Source organism: Xyrauchen texanus, chromosome 24 (genome assembly GCF_025860055.1).
Source record: "Xyrauchen texanus isolate HMW12.3.18 chromosome 24, RBS_HiC_50CHRs, whole genome shotgun sequence".
NCBI lineage: Eukaryota > Metazoa > Chordata > Actinopteri > Cypriniformes > Catostomidae > Xyrauchen > Xyrauchen texanus.
In genome coordinates this window covers 8,363,732-8,376,248 of record NC_068299.1, presented here as the reverse complement: position 1 = coordinate 8,376,248, position 12,517 = coordinate 8,363,732, and the positions used below count along the sequence as shown (strand labels likewise).

At 38.1% G+C, this 12,517-nt stretch overlaps 1 protein-coding gene across 1 annotated transcript in view; it reads right to left on the bottom strand.

Moving 5' to 3' along the window:
* Positions 1-10,488, bottom strand: part of LOC127618040 (putative thiamine transporter SLC35F3) — a 70,198-nt gene extending 59,710 nt beyond the window's left edge. The window contains exons 1-2 of the mRNA XM_052090268.1: positions 10,343-10,488; positions 8,913-9,127 (exon numbers count right to left, since the gene is read on the bottom strand). Coding sequence (XP_051946228.1) covers positions 8,913-9,127; positions 10,343-10,434 — 307 coding nt within the window. The 5' untranslated portion in view covers positions 10,435-10,488. The remainder of the gene's footprint in view (positions 1-8,912; positions 9,128-10,342) is intronic.
* Between the last annotated feature and the right edge of the window lie 2,029 nt (positions 10,489-12,517).

The following is a 12,517-nucleotide window of genomic DNA, read 5'->3' as shown; positions in this document are numbered from 1 at the left end:
ATAATTTATTAAGCTCACCTTACGTAACCCACCCTTACAGAGGCAAATGTATCTCCTCTTCCTCTGAGACTATTGAAGTTAATGAAAGTGTTCACAATCTTGCTGACCTTTGACTGCAGAATACAGGTTTAAAATCAGCTGATAAATCACTTTGACACTAATACACTACCAAAGGCAAAATTGATAGCCAAAAACACCCAATAAGATAAATAAATCTGTATGAAGAAGAGAATGGGGGGGGGGGGGGGCGGCACCATTTTGTGGCCCGTTTGCATAACACGGCAGCCCATTTTAGCTTATCGCAGCCCATTCGGCCCCGTTTTGTGATTGGCCCATCGGGAAAAGTCTCCCGATGGCCAGTCCGCCCCGCTTTTTACATATAATTGCAGTGTACTGCTTGATAGGGCTTAGTTTCTTGTGTGTAGTGCTTGATAGGGCTTAGTTTCTTGTGTGTAATTTGATTATAATCTAGACATGAGCAGAACCTTTCTTTTTAGCTTTTCATAGTTTATGCTGTCAATACCCATGATGATCTCAATCATTTTCATAAGGATTCATTCATAAAGTATACACATATACTTTTTTGTACATTTGCGTAGGCACTAAAATACACAATACCACTACATTAACACCATCTAAAATGTAAGCGCTTATGGGTATGTTCAATTTAAGGGATATCCAAATCTTTAGAAATCCTCGGTCAAGACTGGTCAGAACTGAAATTGAAATCCTGATGGGACTAAAGTAAAGTCATTTACACCCTTGAATAGCTGAATATAATTATCATTAAAACTCAACAAGTATGAAATACATGTGAAGCACTGTCAATGTTACAATGTAACATCAATATGTGTTTCACTCATTTAATGATTTATGTATTGTGACAAGGTTCTTTCAGGAAGAAAAGGGACTCAATGAACAGTTCTCATAATACTTTATTTTTACAATGCTTTTCAGCATAAGTCAAACGATTTCCTTTTCAACCCACACAAATCTGCACACACACACACAAGTTCAGGCTCGGCTTTCCTCCCCTCCGGCGATCTGGATTGCCCTTTAAATCTCTCTCTGCTCTCACTGCAAACACAAAACAGCTGTTAGAGTTGATTTCTCACAGGTGTCAATCCTTACAGTACTCAATCTCTCTGCCTTGCTCTCCACAGACGAATATGCCCCCACTATCACATTCCCCCATCGCCCGACTCAAGACATCCAGTAATTTAGTAATACAATTTTTGGTAAGGGAGTTCCCCATTTCTGGGGAACAGGATGAGGGGGAAGGGGAGGGGAGAGAGAGAGAAAGAGAGAGAAGAGGACTCGCCGGCCCCCGGATACACCGCAGTATGGTCCTCGGCCAGTTGGATAGCTTTATCCAGCGAAGCCAGACGGTGGCACCGGACCCACTCCACCATTCCCCTTGGCAGCTGGGAGACAAACTTTTACTGCACCATGGGCCACAAGTTGTGCCTCCCTGGTCAAAAGTGGCAAGAGATGGACCGCCCACTGCGTTAGTGGCCATTTCTGGGCTCTGGTCATGTGCTAAAACAGCTCCAGGGATGCTTCCACGTCGTCCTGAGCTCCCATCTTAGCGAACACACGTGTGGACCTGCTGCTGCCAGGGTCAAGATGGAAGCCCCTGGGGCAACAACCTCTGCAATGCCGCTTGGGCCTGAAAGAGTGCCACAAAGAAGTGTTCCTCCTTCTTCTGTAGCTCCATGAGGGACTTGATGATTTCTCCCAGCAGTGAGGATTCCATAGTAGAGTATCCTTCCTCTGTCCCGGGCTTCGGTGCCAGTGTGACAAGGTACTTGTACTCTCTCAAGGAGGAAGTGTGGGCTAGGTAAACAGTTCTCGTACTACTTTATTTTTACAATGCTTTTCAGCGTAAATCAAGTGATTTGCATTTCAGCCCACACAAAAATGCACACACACACACACACACACACACACACAAGTTCAGGATCGGCTCCCCTCCAGCAGTCTGGATTGCCCTTTAAATCCCCCTCCGCTCTCACTGCAAACACAAAACAGCTTTTTGAGGCGATTTCCCACAGGTGTCAATTCTTACCGTACTCACAATCTCGGCCTCGCTCTCCACAGTGGTCACTCGGCCACGCCTCCATCACCACATGTATGTAAATAAATTAATGCGTTAAATAAATGTAATGTCGTTAAACATATGTAATTAACCTAATTTATGATAAATAAAATCAAATGAACCTATAAATTCCCTGAAAAATTTATTCTGATGAGGATTTGTAAACATTTGTTTGTCCCTAAAGTTGTGATCACGTAAAAAGGTTTGTGTTTTAGATTCTGTTAAATCATTCTTATTGTACGTATCAGTGTTTGTCCAAACATATGGAAATGTACATGCGCTAGAACTACATTTTAAAGGTGCACTCAGTAACTTTTTAAGCACGATGTCATGGACTTACACTGACACATAGGGGCATGGATGCAGCATCATTCAAATGCAATAGTTTTCAGTTTCCAATGCCATTGTAAAAATCAACATTCATAGTCATGTATTGGTTGAGCGCATATTAACAGGAATGGAGTGGCACGGCTTCTTTACATCATGCATGCTATGTATGAATCTTCATCTCATGTGAGTGGTCATGATTTTTTACATACGTTTTCAAATTCCAATATATATATAATTCTGGACTACCAGTTCTTGATTGCAGTGTGAGCCAGACCCAAGAGCAACTGTCAAGGAGGATAGAGCGGAGTAGACTGTTGGAGATAAACAAGTTTTTCTTTACAGTACAAAGGAAATGATCTCATGGGCTTCACACTCACAAAACTTGTCTCAGAACCTGCATCAAAACACACTCCTCTCAATTCCTGCCAACTGATGTACCTGCGCTTCAGGCACGGACTGTTTGGTCTCTTAAACTCTGTTGCCATGTGTTAATTTGAAAGGGGTAGAGAAGTGCTGTTTGTTAGACCTCATTTAAAGCTCACAAAGAAACGGTCATTTACCTGATGTGACTTACAGTTTATGGACAAAAAGTTTTTGGACGGAACTTAACGGAACGATCAATTTCAGCCACGCATTACAAGCAGGTGAAGAAAATAATGCACACAGTCTTGTAATCTCAAACATTTTCAAATCTTTGTTTTGAAACATTCCATTTTGCCATCATTGATTCTCATCAACAATAAAATGCTTATGGTAACATTCAATAAAACATTTCAGTCAAATTTTAAGATTTAAATTCATAACAAAATTCAATCAAATTTAATTTTGTGATTTTTTGCTAAATTTTCTAAAGTATTTAGCTTTTCTTTTAATTTGTTAAAGATTGCTCAATTCAAATTGATTGAATTTTATTAAATTGAAAAGCATAAATCTTAAAATTATTTTGGGAGTGTAGAACAATTATTTACAAAATTTGACAATTATGCATTTTACGTATTCATTGTTGTAGTATAATTATTTAGTTAACAATGTACAAAAATAAAAGTAGAAATAAAATAATAATTTAACATGAATTCTACATAGCCCTACCTGTTATCATGACTTTATTACCAATTACCAATATTGGAAATTACCAATATTTGATATGCCATATGATTATAAAAAAAGCAGTATTGATCAATCTCTATTTTTTAGCTGGTGTTTTTGTAATTGTGATGTAGCTGCTTCAGAATTTTTTCTTGGGGTGTTGTCATTTTCTCCAACCCCTATATTAATTTGACAGGGACTAAATAGGAATTGAAAGTCTGTATTTTCACTTTGAGTTGCTGTCATATTGTGCCAGATGTGTCCTTCTAAATAAGGACCATTAGGGCACAGACCTTTCTCCCTGGAGCATAGTGTAGCCAATTTTATTCTCAGTCCCTGAAATTCTGTTTGATTGACAAGTGAGAATGATAGATGTTGGTCAAGGATATCGCTTCATGACTAAATAACACTGTCATACGTTCACACGCTCTATCAGAAGTGTGATATAATAAAGCCCTAATAAAATGTTTACTATGGTGCATTATAACAAAATGTATAGGCTTAGAGGGATAGTTCACCCAAAATGTTGCCACATTTACTCATCCTCATGTTCTTCCAAACCTCAGTCACCATTCACTTAATAGCATTGAAAAAAAGAGCAGCGTCCACATTCTTCGATATTTCTCCTCTTGTGTTCCAAAGAAGAAATAAAGTTATACATATCTGGAATAAGAGTGAATGGAACATCATTTTCATTTTAGGTGAACTAACCTTTTAAGTAAAGAAAATTGGCAACATATTAAAATGACTTGCAATGTAAAGTAGACCACAAGTATGATAAAAACTACATCTTAATATTTGCCTGTGCAAAACTTGGAGATGTCTTTTCCTGTATCTGCTAATCCATTGCTAAGGTGTTCTGTGTTTCTAGGATGTTCTGGTGTGGTTGCTAGGGTGTTTTATTTCGTTTCATTTTTATTTATTTTTAGAACACACAGAAGTGGCCTTAAATGCATTTACATTAAATAGTAAAGACTAAAACATGGTTTGATGCCTTGGTCCTGTGCTCACACACTCTACAGCCACTATTTACACAAAGTTAAAGCCCTGCAGTACACAAGTAACTAGTAACAGGCAGCAAGTGTTTACAGAAATGGACTTTATGAAAGCAGAGATAGTGTTGATCCAGAGTGCTGAGAGGGAACAGGGACATTCCATGGTGTTTTGTGAGTTTGGAAAGCATTTATCACAGACGTGTAAGGCTGACGAGTGGAAAAACTCTGAGCACCATCAAATCAACCAGAGTCCTTATATTAATATATCCTGTATATTCTTATACAGGATATATTAATATAAAGACTCTCTTTTCACTCTAATCTTAGCAATCAGTTCATAAACCTGAAATATTTTTTTATTTAAGCCTGAACATAAACAGAAAGTTTAGGATTTTAAATAATTTAAAATAAATAAAAGGTATGATTTCAAACTTTGCAGTAGGTCACAAATAAAATGCAAGCAAATTTGTGATATTGATCATGTTAACTGTACAAAAAGTCCCAAGTGCTTCCACTGACAAAAGATGCTCTTTGAAACATTCTCAGATCATGTTGGAATAATCATGTATGTAATCATCAGGTTTTCAGGAAAAATCTTTAATTTTGATTGGAACTTTTCATGCAAACTGTAATGTTGATAATATAATATTTTTCTGGTATTGAAAAAAAGTAAATTAGAAAAATACAATAAAACTGAAGCATTTCACAAGTTTCTACAGCTTTATGGACAGTAGATCAGCCTAATGTCCTAAAGCCTTTCTTAGCAATCATAATTCACTTCCACTTAAATCAAAGGACTTATTTCACGCCTGCCTGAACAGTAAATGCACAACACAGAAAGCCAACTGAATGACACAAGAAAATTAGGACTCTGTATTCTGCATATACATATATCGCATAGCAATAACAGCACCACTCAATACACATTGATTATTTGGGAGACATTTAATCCAAAGTGAGTTCCAGTACACTTAATTCAGAGACTTCTTAGAGCAGCCTAAGTTTGCAGTGTTTTGCTCATGGAAGTGAGTTATGTGACCATCCAAGATCATTAACCACTACCCTATCATCACCCAACTCCAGGGGCAGACTTGAAAGAGAAATTGGGGGGGGCATAGATGCATTGCAGCCTGTCAAGCTAAACACAATTCGCTTCATGACTCGCCTTTGGCGCTCCTCCTTGGACATGGGAAATAATGTGGAAAATGTAGCTCACCCTTGCCCATAAACTCAACAACACTTACCACTTTAGACACCGAGGGCAGTGTTTCTCATTTCGATAAGCACAGACCAATTTTAGCTAAAGAAAGGTCAACCTACTGTTTCCGATTTGACTATGAGATCTGTCTGCCAAAGGTGTAGTTCATCACATTAACTATGGAAACCATGTTTTCATAAAGTTTGCCAACTGGAAAATGTTGTAAATTAAATGCAAATATTTTTGTCAAACTTTTTTATTAATTGGTTGGTTTAAAAAGAGTGTTTATGCTATATTTGGGGAAAAAATGCCACTTTGATACTTTGTTATACATGGCAAAGACTTTCATACATTTTTAAGTGTGACTTATATGTAATTGTCCAAATAGTTTGCTGTTGGAGGCAACTGCAATGAAAAATACTGGCATAGGATAAATAACTCAAACTCATTTGCAGAGTATCAAGTTTTCTAACAAAATAATTTCAGTGTGTCCATTAAAGGTCAGGCTGCTGGTGTTTTTATAAGGATGACAATATAACCTCAGCAGGCATTACAATGCCTTTTTATGAGCACACAGTATGTCCCAAACATTCATAAAGTTCCTTTATTCAAAAGTAACAGTCACACAAAAAGTATAAACAGAATCAGGAGGGGAAGCTCAATACAGCACGTCAGCCTTTGCAAGGATGGTACCCTGTCTTAAAAAGTTCTGCTTATTTAAACGATTTAAGCCATATCATTTTGCAAATTCAGAGACCAAGATTATTTGACTTTTGAGCAAGTGTCCAAGAAAAGGAAAGATAACTTCAAATGTCTCAAACTTCAAATGAACCAAGTAAATCCCTGACCTCTGAAGTCAAAACTACAGCCAGATTGCATTTATTCTTGCAATATCTGCATGTTAGGGATAACGAAATCTCCTTAATATTCCAATTGTTTCTCCAAGACAGCAATGAGATAAGTGGAGAGCAGATGGAGACTTTGGCTTTTAAACCCAAAAATGAAAAAATTCCCATCATTTACTCACCCTCATGCCATCCCAGGCAACATGTGACTTTCTTTCTTCTGCTGAACACAAATGCAAATCACCAAAACTAAAAGACGAAGAATATGAAACTGAAAGTGGAGATTGATAGGAAAAAAAGGATGTTGATATTGATCTGTTTCTCACTCACATCTCATATCACTTCTGAAGATATTAATTTAACCACTGGAGTCATTGCTGTCTTGGAGAAACGATTGGAAACTTAAGGAGATCTTTTTTTTTTTTTAACTATTCCTTAAAGTCTCCTGCTTCTCAGATGTATCTCTTAAGTAGTGTTGCAGCGGTATACCGGTTTCACGGTATACCACGGTTTGGAAATTTACGGTTATCATACCATGTACAATTGCTTATCTACGGTATTGAGAAAAAATACAACCGGACGGAGAATCTCATATCCGTGCACGTGCGCGCAGTGGAGAAAATGTCTGAGAAAAGAGAGGCGAGGGGGTCTGACATGGGTGTGTGTTAAAGCAGTGTTTCTCAACTGGTCTATTCGGACTGTTATACACGTCTCCACAGCGTATCACATGCTCAAGGTTGCCAGATAAGAGACAAAACACACCCAGTTTGAGATTTATGCTTCCACAAATTAGAAATATTCTGCCTAATGTTATACTTATTTTGTGCAATCTGGCAACCATGCAAGTCTTGCTTTCCCCTTTGAACAAATTTAGCGATCTGTAGTGCAATATTCTGCTCAAGGAAAAGTGTTATACGGCTACGCTGTGTCCATTCTTGAGGCTGCTTGTGATGTTTGGTGCTACTAATTTTGCAGGTAAACCTTCTCAGTGATTAAATTAAATATAAAAGTAGATTTCTGCATCATTGACATGCGAGCAAAAGCAAGCCAGAGACGAATAGGTAAATGTATTTTTAATTTGTGCAATTTAGAAATGTTGAAGTCCCTTTACGCCTGTATGTTAATCTAACTAGCTAGTATTTATTTTTCATAAATACATATATTTATTATTATTATTACTATTATTTAAGACTAGCACACTGACCTAACCATGGTAATGAGAAGCCTTTCCTTCTGTGTAATATGTGTATATTACACAGAATATATGTCTATATTAGGTAACAAATGGGATAATAATGGGCTTATATAAGTAAATATTTTCTTCCATTTTTAAAAGGGGGAGAGACAACTTAGATTTTGTTGTTGATATCATCAACAAAGACAATGACACATGATGCATGTCCTTGTACTGGAAAACCATGAACAAATCTACGCAACATAAAAGGAAATGCCACCCAGGATACATTAAATACAGGATATGTTTAATCTATGGCAGGTCCAGCACTTGATTTCCAATGGAAAATCTGTCCTGAAGCAAAACCAGTTGAGAACCACTGAGTTAAAGGGACCACAAGAGCAGTATATGTTAATTATTAATAATCAAAGGACATTACTATTAAAGCTCACACAGCTGATGTTATTTTTGATTTAGTAGTGAATTTAACATGCTATGCTAACATGTAAACTAACATGCTTTAGCATGTGATAGTTACATGATATTTTTTATTCTGTTTATTATAATTCTGTTAGCTTTCTTATTTTTTCTATTTATTTTCAAAAGGGAGACTTATTTACACATCCTTCAATAAAATAAATGGTTTCAATAAATTAATTAATAAAATAACCCTTCTGTTTTCACTGATAATAGTAATTGTGTAATACCGTATACCGTGATACCATGCTATTTTCTGAGACGGTTATCATACCGTGAAAATCTCATAGGCCTACCGTTGCAACACTACTCTTAAGAAACAATCCTCACATGTGTCTCCTCTAGAGTTTAAGAGGAGATCTCAAAAATGTCAATCTATTCTCAGTGCCGAGCTCTTAATGTCTGCAATCTAAGTAAAATATCTCATCGAATTTTTCATTGACCAAATTATCCGAGCTATGATATCCACATTAATGTTTAGCTCTTTTGCTGTACATCATCAATTGTCTCTTTTATGTGTATTATAATTTCTCCAAAGGAATTTTAGGAGACATATATTAGACAAAGTTGAAACATAAAAGAAACATAACTGATAATCTCTTGAGCATTTCAAGAGCAATCTCTGAGAAATACATTTTCTAGGAGGTCCTCAACATGCCACAGCAGTTCAACACAGAAATAAATCCAAACGTAAAAATGATTTGCTTACTCTTATAAACGGCATTCCACGGCTGGTAACCATAATAGCCTGTGATTCTCAAGATTCTCTCTTCGATGGACGCGCTGTTGATATCCTCCACAGATCGAGACGATTTCAGGTCCTCTTTAATCGATTCATCCACCACTAGGTACTTGAGCTGGCGGAGTTGCGGGCTGATGTCGGACAGCCTTCTGGGACTCACCTCGGGGGATCTGCGCATCCCGCTGGAGACAAGAACACAAAGTTGGAATCGCGTTGGCTTCGAGGGCTTGGCACTGAGGGCGAGGTGTGCCAGTGAGAGCGTGGTACACAAACAAGCATTACATGGGGATTGTGATAGCCTATCTCCGAGGGCAGAGAGAGAAATTGGTGCTTGTTAAACACATCTCAGAAACACTACGCTTAAAACGTCTTTCCAAGCGCGCGCAGCCACGCGGAATGGCTCATTTCGGAGGGTAGATGCGTGAATATTCACCCTCCACTGGCGTTACGCGCGGAGGAGGCAGAGCAGCGGAGAGATGATAACGAGACATGACTTGCGCCCAGTATAGTAACACAACAGCATAAAATTCTTCTGGTACAGTAGGCCACGATTGAGGCAAAGAATAGATAGAGTATATTAATGTGAAATATTAATCAATTATCTGCTTAAACCTGCCGAAAAAAAGAGAGAACATCTTTTTTAATGTTCTAGCCTGTCCACCCCAAAGCACCTTTATGCATGCATAGATGCGCCCAATGCCATAGACTGGCACTTAGGCTACATGCGTAAGAGTTGCATGAACTAATGTAAATGCAAAAATAATTAAGACTTGACTGCATATGACAAATTAGTTGAGGTAGTTTTCATTCTGCAGTCTACATGGCCAACGGTAGGTGTTTACATTTCGGTTTTACGCACCAACTCCTCTCTCAAGAGGAATCTTGCTTCCTACCAATGTGCTGTCTAAAACAACCTTACTTAAGTATACAGTTTTAAACACCGGATCATTTTGAGTACCGAATTGCGCGCAACTACAAAAAAAAAAAAAAAAAAAAAAAATAAATAAATAAAAAGAAAATACATCTGTTAGAAGTAAAAAAAAAAAAGAATACTCTTTAAAAACTACTTTAATCTCTGTATTAAGTTCTATTCGGAAGAATTCTGAAAAATAAAGAATAATTCGGTTGCGCAGGAGACGCACCACCATTTGGAGATCTGTGCGTCACGACACTAAAGCTCCATAGACGGTTTTTACAATATAGCAATAAATTGGACTTTGTTTAAAGGTATAAATATATATCATTCCTCTGAATATGGAGTTTTTTTACACTATAAAACTATAGTATTATCTGTCACGACTCATGAGTGCTGTTAACTCAAAAGTGACGCTGAGTGAAACTGCGTTTCATTGCAACACACATTTTTCTCATGCATATGTTGTGTTTTAAGTTCTTACATGGGCATCAAGGTGGTCGGTGGTCCCAGGTAACAAATGCAATCCCTTCGGGGGGGTCCGAGTCGGTCTCCATCTCCATACATGATCCCCATGAATGACAGCAGATCACTGCTTACACGCACAGAGAGTCATACGGACTGGAATGGTCCTCCTCTCTCCCACACTCACATACTCTAGCCGTGGCTTTTGACAGATTTGTACCAAGATAGTTTGGGCAGTCACGCCTCCAGCAGTTTTCAGAAACACAGCTCCATCTAATGGTGGATGCAGTCTGGTGATGCAGGGTTTTCTGAGCTGATGAGTTGGTGGGACATTGATTACTGTTCGCATTAAATAATCAATCATTTAGGCTATTTATCGAAATAAGCCATAAACCAACATTTTAAACAACGTTATTTGTTTTGGGGTGGTAATGATTATGAAATATCATTTGCATGATTACAAAACTTACACAAAAGTTGTATCAAGGGAATAAAACAAAATGTTTTTAATTTCACTTCATTCTGAGCAAAAACTGTGATTTTCGTTCCGGTTCAGAAGTTCCACAGCCTCGTTTCCAAATGGGAAATGTGACCTTCTATCACGCTATATTACATCACGTTCACCAAGATTGCAAAATTGAGGCCTTTTAATAATACCTAAAATATCGAAATCCACAAAAGGAGGTAGATCCTGTTCCTATTTGGCTCCTAAACAGTGGAATAGTCTTCGGAATATGGTTTGAAACTCAGACACACTCTCTCAGTTTAAGTCTAGAAGACTCATCTTTTCAGCCAGGCGTACACCTAATTTATCCATCAACTCATAATTAGGCTGCCTTAGTTTGGTCTGCCGGAACCAGAAACACATCTCATATTCTATAATCCTGTTTTAAAATGAATGGCATCTCCGCTAATATTATTCTATTTGTTTCCCTGTCTTAATATTAACCTCAGGATACATATTCTGAGGTTACCACAGCCTGCCAGATCCAGCTCTGGTCCTGCCTGGTGTTTGACTCCCGTGTTGCTGAGTGATGGCGACTAACTGTAGTCTGTGCCTGCCAGCTATCACTTTAGTCTACTACGATGGACTTCAGATTTTTAACTCATGCCAGCACCAGCTGTCAGACATGGGATACTTCACTGGACACTGCCTGAAACTTGGACTTATGATGGACTCCACCGGAAATTAATCTGCCACAATGTACAGTCGAACTCCAGTGCAATTTACTGACCTCTGCCTGCATCACCTTGGTCAAAGGATGGACTACACTTTTAAAATGGAATACGTAGATAATACATTTTTTGCAGCCTTCATCAGCCAAATAACAATAGACAATGCATCTGTTTCTTGCCAGTTGCCTTAAGCTTGCTCATTGGGGGACTAAACATAAATATAATTATTTTCTATTATTAAGTTTAAGGCACAAATTACAATCATGTCTTTTTTTTAAACAGCACTATTAAGACTTGAAGATATTACTATATTACAGCTTTTTTTGTCGAAGCATAATTTTTCTGTAAAGCTGCTGAAAGTGAAAAGTGAAAAGCACGATACAAATAAAAATACTCTGTACTCTGCACTAATGGGTGGGTATGGAGTGGTGGTGGCGTAGTGGCTAAAGCACAGGGCTGTTAATCAGAAGGCCACTGGTTCGAACCCCACGGCCACCACCATTGTGTCCTTGAGCAAGGCACTTAACTCCCGGTTGTTCTGGGGGGATGGTCCCTGTAATAATTGCACTGTAAGTCGCTTTGGATAAAAGCGTCTGCCAAATGAAAAACAAAATAAAAAAATACCAATTGCAGTGCTTCCAGGTCTGCAATAAACAAACCCAAAATAAGCCGCTTACCTCACAAAAATATGCAATACATTTTTTTCCTGTGTGATTAGCATAGAATTGAACATATTAATGCATCATATCTAACAATAATTCAGTGAAGAAACAACTGAGAAATTAGTGTCTGGATTAGCCGTGCATGCATATGTGGTTGTGGAAGACAAGCCTCTTGTTCATCGGGAAAGGAGGAAGCAGGAACCGGGTTATCAACCAAAAAGACTTTAATTGGAATTTCAACACAACACTGACACTAACACGGAGACTGAGACGCACGCACACACACACACACACACACACACACACACACACACACACAGGTGTTGGTCTACCTATCATTATGAGGACTTTCCTTA